The sequence below is a fragment of the Ylistrum balloti genome, unplaced genomic scaffold (assembly GCF_031769215.1).
Source record: "Ylistrum balloti isolate Yb309-2 unplaced genomic scaffold, AGI_CSIRO_Ybal_v1 Utg371512, whole genome shotgun sequence".
Lineage (NCBI taxonomy): Eukaryota > Metazoa > Mollusca > Bivalvia > Pectinida > Pectinidae > Ylistrum > Ylistrum balloti.
In genome coordinates, this window is record NW_026782781.1 from 29,333 (window position 1) to 42,762 (window position 13,430).

Sequence of the window (13,430 nt, forward strand, 5' to 3'; positions counted from 1 at the left end):
ATACTGACACGTAAATAACCGGACAAAGTATACTGACACCTAAAATAACCGGACAAAGTATACTGACACCTAAAATAACCTGACAAAGTATACTGACACGTAAAATAACCTGACAAAGTATACTGACACGTAAAATAACCAGACAAAGTATACCGACATCTAAAATAACCTGACAAAGTATACTGACACCTAAAATAACCGGACAAAGTATACTGACACGTAAAATAACCGGACAAAGTATACTGACACGTGAAGTAACCGGAAAAAGTATACTGACACCTAAAATAGCCGGACAAAGTATACTGACACTTAAAATAACCGGACAAAGTATACTGACACGTGAAGTAACCGGAAAAAGTATACTGACACCTAAAATAGCCGGACAAAGTATACTGACACTTAAAATAACCGGACAAAGTATACTGACACTTAAAATAACCTGACAAAGTATACTGACACGTAAAATAGCCGGAAAAAGTATACTGACACCTAAAATAAATGGACAAAGTATACTGACATGTAAAATAACCGGACAAAGTATACTGACACGTAAAATAACTGGACAAAGTATTCTGACGTGTAAAATAGCCAGACAAAGTATACTGACATGTAAAATAGCCGGACAAAGTATGCTGACACGTAAAATAACCTGACAAAGTATACTGACACGTAAACTAACCGGACAAAGTATACTGACACGTAAAATAAGCAGACAAAGTATACTGACATGTAAAATAAGCGGACAAAGTACACTGACACGTAAAATAACCGGACAAAGTATACTGACACCTGAAATACCCGGACAAAGTATTCTGGCACGTAAAATAACCAGACAAAGTATAATGACACGTAAAATAACCGGACAAAGTATACTGACACCTAAAATAACCAGACAAAGTATACTGACACGTAAAATAACCGGACAAAGTATACTGACACCTAAAATAACCGGACAAAGTATACTGACACCTAAAATAGCCGGACAAAGTATACTGACACGTAAAATAACCAGACAAAGTATACTGACACCTAAAATAACCGGACAAAGTATACTGACACGTAAAATAACCAGACAAAGTATACTGACACGTAAAATAACCAGACAAAGTATACTGACACGTGAAGTAACCGGACAAAGTATACTGACACGTAAAATAACCGGACAAAGTATACTGACACATGAAGTAACTTGACAAAGTATACTGACACGTAAAATAACTGGACAAAGTATACTGACACGTAAAATAACCAGACAAAGTATACTGACACGTGAAGTAACCGGAAAAAAATATACTGGCACGTAAACTAACCGGACAAAGTATACTGACACATGAAGTAACTTGACAAAGTATACTGACACGTAAAATAACCAGACAAAGTATACTGACATATAAAATAGCTGGACATAGTATACTGACTTGTAAAATAGCCGGACAAAGTATACTGACACGTGAAGTAACCGGAAAAAGTATACTGACACGTAAAATAGCCGGAAAAAGTATACTGACACGTAAAATAACTAGACAAAGTATACTGACGTGTAAAATAGCCAGACAAAGTATACTGACACGTGAAGTGACCAGACAAATTATACCGGCACGTAAAATAACCGGACTTGTCCTGTTATCTTGTTATCATATTTTGTTAGTTCTATACACTTAGATAACACATTACCGATAAATCATTATAGGAACTATTTCTTTGTTTTATGAACAGTGCAAGTCGATTACCCCTGCTCTACTGAATGTTTTGGAAAAAGGCGTCGATCCTGAGAAGGGATGCACAACCCTCAGACTTTGTGAAACATGTAAGAAACTTTACAAAAAGATATAAGTTATGTATTCGTTATTGTCGTAAGTTTGTTGGTAACATAATTATTGGTGATGTCAGTTTTTGTGGTTAATTTACTAAAAATTGATGTGATTTTTAAGGGATATAATCCTTATTGATTTTAGTTCTGGTGTGTAATATTTCGTTATTTATGAAAGTTTCTGGTTGATGTAATCACTATTGATGTAAGTTTTGAAGGTAAATTATTCTTAATTGATGTGAGTTTGTAGGTTATGTATTGTATGTTCATGTAAGTCATTCGATCATGTGATGTATATTCGTTTTTAAGTGTTGATTTAATGTGAAATTTATAATTATTATTATATTACCCTATTAGACGTGTTCACGTGAATTTTCGATTAAGGACCCCTGTGTTAAACGTCAATACTATGACAACAATGTATATAAATATACTGAGTTATCATTCTTTTGCCGACCTCAACGCTTGATGTTTTTTTTTCACTTTGCTCCTAAAGCTGATGGAATAGTGAACATGAAGAGCCTTACCTGTGACATGTGTCAGACGTCGATGAAGGAGGCCTTTGGACGGGTAAGTAAATGTGGGATTATTTGTCCCGATCAACTGGTGCACTTTTCAATTGTTTTGTCGTTGTCCATGGAGTAAAATAGATGTTTTGTGTAATGCAGCCCTTGGTTTTATGACTTACTTCTTTTTTTAGGGTCTTGTTGTTTTTCGTTTTTGGTTTTTGTTTTTTGTTTTTTTTTTTTGTATTTTTTTTTGTGTGTGTGTATGTGTGTGTTGTGCAGTTGGTCCATGCGAATATCCTTCGTCTTTATCAATAAATCCGTGCTGTGTTGATTTGTCTTGTGGTGATGTAGACTGTTCTATGTCTCTTTTTTATATAAAAAAATATGTACAGTTATTTGCCAGCATTTCAATAACGTTTTTCAATAAATGTTCCCATAAAGCATGAGAAACATCAAGTCGATATATAAAAAATTCATCACAATTCATTAACCTTCAACAAGCTAAGGTCTCATTAGTTTGCAAGTCAATAACCAATTATTTCATTGAACAACTTGTAATCGTTGTAAGTAATTACTGTTATGAATAAAACCTGGCGTCATTCCTCATCGTGCCTTTACGCATGTTACACAAATGAATACAGTCTAAAAAGGCACACAATGTCTACACTCTATCAATATTCTATATGTATGGTAATGTTGGTACTAATTCATTTCATACCTGAATATTAACATAGTGCATACCTTATGCATATCTGACACCAAAAGGCATAGTTAAATCTTGTATATGTAAATGTTATCCATATAACACATTGTATGCAGAACTATTATTTCAAAGTAGAAAAAGGCTACTGGGATGTTGTTGTAGATCTATTTCAGAGTTTTCTTTTCGGGTCACCCAAACCAGGCAGGTTAATAAAAAGACACCAGACAACTAGTTAACCATATACAGATAAGGGTTACCCAAACCAGGCAGGTTAATAAAAAGACACCAGACAACTAGTTAACCATATACAGATAAGGGTTACCCAAACCAGGCAGGTTAATAAAAAGACACCAGACAACTAGTTAACCATATACAGATAAGGGTTACCAGCAGGTTACCCAAACCAGGCAGGTTAATAAAAAGACACCAGACAACTAGTTAACCATATACAGATAAGGGTTACCCAAACCAGGCAGGTTAATAAAAAGACACCAGACAACTAGTTAACCATATACAGATAAGGGTTACCCAAACAAGGCAGGCTGTTCTAGGTCTATAGAGCAAGTCTTTGTTGTTGTGTTGCTGTGTCCTGTGGTGATGTTGTCTGTTCTAGGTCTATAGAGTAAGTCTTTGGTGTAGTGTTGCTGTGTCCTGTGGTGATGTTGTCTGTTTCAGGTCTGTAGAGCAAGTCCTTGTAGTGTTGCTCTGTCCTGTGGTGATGTCTGTTTCAGGTCTGTAGAGCAAATCTTTGTAGTGTGGCTGTGTCCTGTGGTGATGTTGCCTGTTCTAGGTCTGTAGAGTAAGTCTTTGTTGTAGTGTTGCTGAGTCCTGTGGTGGTGATGTTGACTGTTCCAGGTCTGTAGAGTAAGTCTTTGTTGTGTTGCTGTGTCCTGTGGTGATGTTGACTGTTCTAGGTCTATAGAGTAAGTCTTTTTTGTAGTGTTGCTGAGTTCTGTGGTGATGTTGACTGCGCCAGGTCTGTAAAGTAAGTCTTTGGTATAGTGTTGCTGTGTCCTGTGGTGATGTTGTCTGTTCTAGGTCTATAGAGTAAGTCTTTGTTGTAGTGTTGCTGAGTCCTGTGGTGGTGATGTTGACTGTTCCAGGTCTGTAAAGTAAGTCTTTGTTGTTGTGTTGCTGAGTACTGTGGTGATGTTGACTGTTCCAGGTCTGTAGAGCAAGTCTTTGTTGTAGTGTTGCTGTGTCCTGTGGTGAAGTTGACTGTTCTAGGTCTATAGAGTAAGTCTTTGGTGTAGTGTTGCTGTGTCCTGTGGTGATGTTGACTGTTCTAGGTCTGTAAGAATCAGGCCATGCTACTGTATCCTTTGGAGGTGTAGTCTAGTCTATGTCTTTGTTGTTAAAATCTTCGTTGTGTTGATGAGGTCTTGCTTCTTAAACATCGCTACGAATGTGAATGGGCCCCTTCAATAACAGTTGCCAATATTGGTGTATATATTTTGTTTGGGCGAGTTTCATTCCACTGAGTTTGTGTCTGATATGTTTAGTGTTAAGTTATATTTATCCAAATGTTATTGATTTAAAACCCGAATCTTTGTCATTTGGCAGAATGGCGAGAAGGTATGCAATGAGGTTCGAGGACTCTGCAAGACTAAGAAAGCTGGATCTAATGCTTACAAAGAGCCAGTAAAGTATAATGACTTTGAAGAGGTTTCGGGAGGTAAAATGGCCACCATCCCTAACGAGGAGGATAACGGAATAGAGGTATGACAGATGACAGTAAATGATTTAGAGAAGGGTGGAAAATGATATAATAACATTTCCTTTTGGGAGAGTCTGTTTGGTTAGTCATTCTTTAAGGTTCTTATACATGTCTTATTAAAGTACAAAATGCTAAAAAATGATATGCAATAATTATACAGCTGAGTCCTCTAAGTTATGTCCTATAATAAACAATATACTCACAGCTGAGTCCTATGAGTTATGTCCTATACAATTTAATCACAGATGAGTCCTATAAGCTATGTGATTCAGTTTTCATTGTATCTAATTATAAATTTGTAATGGATGTTGTTAACTTGAATGTATTTTTATACAGAATTGACAATAAACATCCCGTAATTCATGATAATAAGTTGTATGTGACAAATCTCCACGTTTTCGTTAACAAGGCCAATCCCCTGGAATGTGAGCTCTGTAAGCTGTTGGTAGATGAAATCGACCAGGTCCTGGTCAACAACCGGTCAGAGGAGGTCATCAACGCAACCATTTATCAACTGTGTGGAGAAGTACCCGGTGGCATGAAAAACTTCGTAAGTCTCAGATTCTGTGACTTTGGACTCGGAAAAAAATTCATCATTTTCTGATTCTGTGACTTTTGCCAGTAAAAACTACATAAGTATCAGATTCTGTGACTCGGCCAGGAGAAACTTGGTTACATCTCATATTCTATGACTTTAGTCTCGGGAAAAACTTTGTAACTTTCGATGCTGGTTGGTTTGTCTGGTGTTTTTGTTGTTTTAGCTTTGCTCTCATTCGATAACTTGGTATTCGTACTCAGATTGACCAAAATTTGCATTGCAAGTAATGTCGATTTGATAGAAAATGTTTTCACTAAACTTGTCCTTTTTTCATGGATTCTTGTTCAATTATCTCCATTAATCTTTCCATTATTCTTTTTTTTTGCCCTCGTTACAAGGATTCTGGGCTTGAATTAAGATTCTGTTGTTATGTTAATGTTTCCTTATTGATCTCAGTAGAAACACTAATATTATTTACATGGCGGATGTCGCCGATTAAGCTTTCTTTTCCGGAATACATCATCTTATTCTCTTTGTACTTTTTCAGAATTTTCTGTGTAAATTTTTTTCTTCATATTTTTATGCTCTCTATTCGGAGAGTATATAGTTTCCGCTTTGTCTGTCCGTCATAATTTTGTCCAGAGCATAGCACAAAAACTCATAGGTATATAGATCTTGATGAGGAGAAATGCAATGTACAAGATTCACAACTCTATTAGCATTATTTAGGAATTATTGCCCTTCGTTATTTTCCATTCTTAAATTTTGTCCCGTTCGGGGAGCATAACTCGTCCCCGACAAATTCAAGTTCAGATTACGATTATGTTGACATATTGGAATTTTCCTGTGTTTTTTTTTAAAGATGCGACTCACTTGTGTGTCATTAGTACAATTTGTAAGTTAAGGCAAGTAATATTACCTATTGTTTAAATCATCACTAATTATTGAAAAGATCTGATCTTTTTCATTCTTTACTTGTCACAGTGCCTCACCTATGCCCCACGAATTGTCCAATTACTGGAGACTGGCTTTGATCCCTCGATTGTCTGCACTATAGCACGAGCCTGTGCTGGTTTGTACCTCATTCTTTCTACATGTAAAGACGATGCAAATCACGATAGGTAACAAGTCTGGAATCAATCATGAATGAATGAAGCGAGCTGAATTTTCTCAGATCACGTTTCCATCCCCTCTATCATTAAGCAAACAAATGTGAACACGGCCAATGCTGATGTAACCATATATATCTACTATCACGCACTCTTTTCACACTTTATTTCATTTTAGTGAGGATGTTAAATTGATTTATGTATGTATGACTTCATGTGTGACTAAATTATTTACTTATGTACAGCTACGTCGACCCCTGCTGAAGAAGAACCAGTGGAAACCCAAAGGAAAGGACTGGATGACATTCTAAAAGATCTGCTTCATAACGAAATCAATAATCCAGAGGTAAGATGGCTTTGTTATATAGCACATGGCGATGCAATGCAACATTTTACAATGAAAATAATTATCCGCAACATTAGGTTCGAATGAAGATGATTTTTTGTGACATCAGTGGTCACAGATGATCTCAACATGTATTGAAAATGTCATCATCAAAACATTTCTGCCTGAAAAAGATAACATCATTTTTTTTAATCTTTTTTTAATTTTTTCATAATGTGTCCCCATTTCATCGATTTTGATTTTTTTTACTACATGACGGTATTACTGCTTCCCTAGTAGATTAATGATAGATAAAATTGTAGCAAATATTCAAGTAATACCATCGACAATACAAGGTTTTCCTCATTGCAGCTTTTTAATCTGTTTTTACGACAAGTCATTGCAGAATGAAATACACTGAACTTGAAACTTTGTGGATGATATTACATGTTACAAGTAACATGGTAATGAAAGCATACATACACTCGTTCAATATTGGCCAGGTGAATTTTATGCCTGAAACCTAAAACTGAAAATCAATCATAACATATAGTGATACACACATAATTATGTATATTGTTACATGTAGAGTGATACACATATGTATACAAAATAACAAAGATGTTCCAATACAAAATTAGTTATATGTTGTTTATTTACAGGATGGTAAATGTGATGTTTGTAAAGCCATCATCGAGATAATGGACAGGTATTTAGATAGTAACCAGACCAAGGATGCCATCAACAATACCGTGTATGGATTGTGTGCAAGTCTTCCAGGAGACTTCCAACAATTAGTAAGTCATCATTAGCCAGATTAACACCCTAATAAACATAAGTTTTAACGTTGTTAGAAAACAGGGATGGGTTTGTGAAGAAGGGAAACATACATTAGAACAATATGATACACGCTTCTCATATAGTTTTCTTTGTCGGAGATATGTCACCCATCAGTTACTAAGTCCAACCATTCGTAAATTTGCTTTTCCGTAGATTTTTACTTACTGTGAGGCTTGGTTTTCCTAGGACAATGTGGGATAATGTATGTTGAGTTTCTTCCTCTTGTACGTTGTCCTCTTTGTACCTTATAATGTCTGATTCAAACCGATTCGGAAATTAAAACAATGGACAAGTTCTCCTGGATTCTGTAGGGATATCATTACTTGCAAATATTTCGATATGTCGGGATGTACTCAAGACACCATATTACACCAATACTGTATGTTAGTTTTTCCTAGTTTGATATGCGTTAGACGGACAAACTTATCAACAATTTTGATCTCTTTAGTTGCGAAGGTTTGTCAGTTTTAATTTAAGTGGGAGTGGAAGGTCTAAACAGAAACAAATCACATTAGTATGATACTTTTAGTATATTCACTATTAACTTTGTACATGTGCTTGTTTAATGTGCTTGTTTAAGGCGAAAAGGAGTTATTATTTTTATGGTTTCATGTCTTTATAGGTGATCTTTCTAACTTATAAAAATGATCAAATACACATCAAATCACTAAAAAAGTTATCTGAAAATGTTGATAACACAGTAAGTGTATTTATTGCAGTGTGACAGTGTTGCGCCACAAGTTGTGGTTGCAGTTGAATCAGGACTGGATCCTACCTCTGCCTGTACTTTCGTCAAACTTTGCTCCTCAGGTAGATATGTCTATTTTGCACAATTAATGACTCACAACAAAGTCCTCTTTACTGTAAACATTCATCAGATTCGGCTTCAAAAAATACGACTCGTCTAGATTTTTTATTTTTTTCCTGATCACTTTGGATTCTACTTAATCGCCTTCTTGGCATCAAAATTTAAGCCCTTAGCATCAATGACAATTCCTTAAAGGACAAAACATCTGTGTGATGTAGTTTAATTCGTTGTTTGATTCTATGTATCGAATTCTGAATTTGTATTAAAAGGCGCTATTCACTTATTCACTTGTGAGAATTTCATACATTCTAATGAAAAAAATAGCGCAGGTATAGAATTCATATGTTTTAGGAGAAAATAATATTGAAAGCGTCTTAGAACAAATGTACTACTATAGTACAACGACAAAAAACTTGTCATACAGTCTGGTATTGCCAAAGTTAGGAAATTTGGGAAGTCAGTGGGCAATAAATTCCAGAATAATGCAGTTTATGTGTGAATAAAAAACTTTTTTGACTCCAGTTGAAGAAGAGGAACCAGTTGAAGCCACAAGAAAAGAAGAACTAGAAGACGTCATAAAGGATCTGCTTCCCAACGAAGTCAACAACCCAGAAGTAAGTAATGGTTGTCATAGGGTATCGTTCAATCGTCCAATGAAAATTATTTGCTGCAGTGTGCTGATTTGGATGTCAGGAAGCGATGTCCAAAACACCGAAGTTAGTTCACATAAGTCTGCGCCAGTTTATAAAAGTCTCTTTATTATAGTTTAATCACGATACTCAGCTGTAAATATCAAACTTAGTACATGTATCTCTTCTTGGATAGGGAAGCTCGGTTGTCTTTTACGACTAATAAAAACCTTAAAACATTGGTAACAAATCCTTATTGTTCTCCAGTTATACCATTATATCAAGAAATTTTATCTCCGATATCTGAAAGGTTCTGGTCTTGACATATTTTACTCCGGGTTATATGTAACCTCTGTATATACCACTTTGAGGAAGCTCGGAAATGAAAAAAAAACCCACGGAAACTATTGCGAAAGTCTATATTCCTGTCATCTCTTTAATGAAAATATGAAGATCGAATTAAATTACCTATCCAAAAAGATATATGTCAGCTTAAATATTGACCAGGTAAACTTTCTGTATGAACCAGAACTCGGTCAACTCGAGCAATACATTTTGTCATGACATCTATATATCGTCATATGTATAATGATACACATATAGTTACAATACAACAAAGATTTTCTGATAGAACTGACAATGTTTACAGGATGGTAAATGTGATGTTTGTAAAGCCATCATCGAGATAATGGACAGGTATTTAGATAGTAACCAGACCAAGGATGCCATCAACAATACCGTGTATGGATTGTGTGCAAGTCTTCCAGGAGACTTCCAACAATTAGTAAGTTATCATTAGCCAGATTAACACCCTAATAAACATCACTTTTAACTTTGTGCCCGGAGAGGTTTTTAACCAAGAGAAAAATGTGATGGTAATACATCAACAGTTCAACGTAAGATTGGATAATGACAGAATGCTTCTCAAACTCTTCTGTAACTTTATATGATTCACGCATTTAAATCAATTTGGCTAAGTACACTGTTCAAAACATGATTTTTTTAAAAGATCTTCAAATGAAACTACAATGTAGTTGAAGCAAACATATTGCGGATGCATTTTGAAACAAGTGGAATTTAAACCTGGTGTTTGATACGTTAACGTTACTTGGGGCTCATTCAGTCCTAGACACATATCACTTCAAGCACAGGAGGATCAATGATAAGCTTGCAAAGAGCCCATCACAGTGGTAACTGGAAATATCTTAACGACGCAGTAGCTTACCTGTTAGCTATGTCATAAACAATTAAGTTAACTCTATATACACAAGAATATATATAAAACATAATTGATACACAACGAAATGTACTGTATGTATTGTAGTGTGACAGCGTTGCGCCCCAAGTTGTGATTGCAGTTGAATCAGGACTGGATCCTTCCTCTGCATGTAGTTTCGTCAAACTCTGCACTTCAGGTAAATTATCTTTTTACACAATTAATGGCTATCAATAAAGTCACCATTAGGTAAATAGAAAAATATAAACAATCAATGACTTTCGTCAGATTCACATTCAATATAAAGTATCAGTTATGTGGTAGTTATAAAATGACTGGTTATAAACAAGAAATGGCTCAATCAACAGTACAAGAGGTATATCATGTGTTTCTCGACTGCTGACAGGTAACTTTAAACTTTTGGGTGAAGAAATTGAAGACAGAGTCAAGGATGTGGAAGAGGATTTAGAAGTTGGGGTAAGATGTTCCTCAGATATAAACAAAGCGATTACCCATCATCCCCACCCACAAACACTAAGACTCTACATCATTCCCGACCACAAACATAAAGACTCTACATCATCCCCGACCACAAACATAAAGACTACATCATTCCCGACCACAAACATAAAGACTCTACATCATCCCCGACCACAAACATAAAGACTACATCATTCCCGACCAAATAAAACTGTTGATTAATTTACATTACTTATCTTTGCTGTGAAAAGAATAAACAGATAAGTGACATTTGGATGACTTTGATGGCTTCAAAGTTGGAAATTGATAGTAGAAATATTACCACAGCCTGATTTACATTGAGAATTAGCATAGTAGCAGTAGTGTGGATGAAATATTATTGTATTTTGTTATTTGTGTAATACTAGTATTGTTCAACGCATCATTAGAATTCAAGATTTGTTCAAAACGTTTGGTTACTGGCCTTAAGTACAATACATTCAATCACACAAACATGTTGTGTAATCTTAAAATGTATCTCTTGTAACAGAGACCATGTACATCATCTGTGACATAGTAATTAAGGATTATTTTCAAATTGTTAGCATTGAAGGTAAATTCCTCAATGCACATAACTCATAATGGACTGTAAAATTCCAGGACACCAAATGTGAGCTGTGTAAATTGGTAATCAACCTGGTAGACCAATATATCGGTCGTAACACTTCCATGTCGGGACTCAACAGCACCGTGTACGAATTGTGTGGTCTGCTTCCGGGGGATATCAAGGCCACCGTGAGTCATCTCTACTGTTTGTGATTCACCTATAACCAATCTTATTTGGATAATAAAATTTCGAGGCGATACTAGTAATTCATTGAATCGCTTTAGAATAAACAAGCTTGTTCGAAGGTACACAAGAATTGGACTCATCTTGTGGAAATTAGTTCATATATCCAAGGACTGATTTCAAATTATCACTATTAACTGGAAATATCAGATGAAATATCTGATTTCATATCATCTTCCATTGTTGACATTTAATCCTCTCCAGACGAATTTCAGAGGATATGTTCCCGTACATTAAAAGCTACACACTACCAGCTGTGGTTCTTGTGGATGTCATTAAACTTCACATAATCATAAAGGACCATAAACATATCACACGGATTGGAGTTTCAGAATTGAATGGTCAAGGTCATGGTCATTTTTTAGTGGCTTCATTTCTTCGGGTTTTTTTTAAACAAATATATCAAATTGATCAATGACTAAAATATTTAAAACAAAAATGAATTTTAGGGTTGTAGGGACGTTAAGCTCAAACTCATTGTTACTACTCTTAGAAAATCCTTGATGAAATTCAAACATTTATAAATGACCATAATATCTTGAACAAATTTGAGATTCATCGTTGTAGTCCAAGATCACTGTAATTTTTCTTCAGAAAAATTCTTATCAGTGAGCTTTTTGATTTTTTAATGAAGCTGTGAAAATAAATCAATGGTATATTTTAAGCACACGCGTAAATATTTAACCTTATAAATGAACAGGTTTTGAGTGTGTTTTAAGTGTTTATCATGAAGTGAGTTTGTCTTACTTTCCAGTGCGACTTGCTTGCACCTGGGCTTGTGAAGGCTATGGAAAGCGGTTTTGATCCAGCAAGAGCATGTGATTTCATCAAACTCTGCGCTAACGGTAAACTCGGATAACAGATGTGTTACTTAAACATATCACCGTAAATGTTACATTGTTATTAGTGACAGATAGACGTCATCTTCTCGTTAATGTTAAGATAACAGTCGCTTTATTTAAATCTATCATCCTTTATGCTATATCTTTGCTAGTGTCAGATGTAATTGATATCCACAGACACTATGGTAGAAGCGTTTGATGAAGAAGAAGAAGAAATTGAAGAAGTAGAACACCAACAGACCATAAAACTAACAGGCTTCGACGGAATCAAAGCAGAGATAGAAAGAACGATTATGAAGGATGTGGAAGGTTTTGGGGTAAATACTTTAATTTATTATATAATTCAATAAACATTCTCATCATGACCAGGTGTGGTGAACTGAAAAAGTGAGTTGTTTATATTTGTCAATAAGAACAGCATAAAGTTTGAAACAAATTACCGTGAGTTACCATGATTACTTTGAAACCTTTCTATTTAGGACGACAAGTGTGATCTCTGTGAGTTCGTCATCAACCTGCTCGACCAGTACATAGAAAAAAATTCATCTCAAATAGCCATCAACAACACGGTGTATGAACTTTGTGGATTTTTACCATCAGACATCAAAGCTGCCGTAAGTGCTAACATCATGATCGTATAAGTAATGACAAGATCTGAGTACTATATACAATAATATGTCGGAACTGTCGTAGAATAAATAAAAAGTAAAATCAAATCTGTCATCAGGATTAACATGGACTGCACAACCTATTCCCTCCCTTCATTCGTTCTGTGTGTAGTCATGGCCAAAGTTTATTCTAAAGTATTCTTATGTTCCAACCTCCAGTTTTCCAGTCAGAGTCGATTGGAAATATCACACTTTCCACCCTCTTCCTTTCGGTTTTCTAGTTTTGATAACACTACCTAGGTATACTTGCACACGAAATTAAAACAATATGTCCTATCTGAATACATTTCTTTTACTCCACAGTGCAATCTCTTTGCACCTCAGCTGGTAAAGGCAATGGAAAGCGGGTTTGATCCTTTGAGGGCGTGTGAAGCTGTCGGGCTCTGCACTAACGGTATGGACCATCT

At 35.4% G+C, this 13,430-nt stretch overlaps 1 protein-coding gene across 1 annotated transcript in view; it reads left to right on the plus strand.

Moving 5' to 3' along the window:
* LOC132562787 (uncharacterized) overlaps positions 1-13,430 on the plus strand; it is a 28,321-nt gene that overhangs the window by 5,407 nt on the left and 9,484 nt on the right. Inside the window, exons 6-22 of the mRNA XM_060227556.1 lie at positions 1,717-1,807; positions 2,307-2,380; positions 4,586-4,741; positions 5,149-5,289; positions 6,262-6,349; positions 6,632-6,732; positions 7,374-7,508; positions 8,271-8,365; positions 8,868-8,973; positions 9,638-9,772; positions 10,313-10,403; positions 10,611-10,681; positions 11,324-11,458; positions 12,268-12,358; positions 12,533-12,672; positions 12,835-12,969; positions 13,327-13,417. Of these exons, the coding sequence (XP_060083539.1) occupies positions 1,717-1,807; positions 2,307-2,380; positions 4,586-4,741; positions 5,149-5,289; positions 6,262-6,349; positions 6,632-6,732; positions 7,374-7,508; positions 8,271-8,365; positions 8,868-8,973; positions 9,638-9,772; positions 10,313-10,403; positions 10,611-10,681; positions 11,324-11,458; positions 12,268-12,358; positions 12,533-12,672; positions 12,835-12,969; positions 13,327-13,417 (1,876 nt within the window). The remainder of the gene's footprint in view (positions 1-1,716; positions 1,808-2,306; positions 2,381-4,585; positions 4,742-5,148; positions 5,290-6,261; positions 6,350-6,631; positions 6,733-7,373; positions 7,509-8,270; positions 8,366-8,867; positions 8,974-9,637; positions 9,773-10,312; positions 10,404-10,610; positions 10,682-11,323; positions 11,459-12,267; positions 12,359-12,532; positions 12,673-12,834; positions 12,970-13,326; positions 13,418-13,430) is intronic.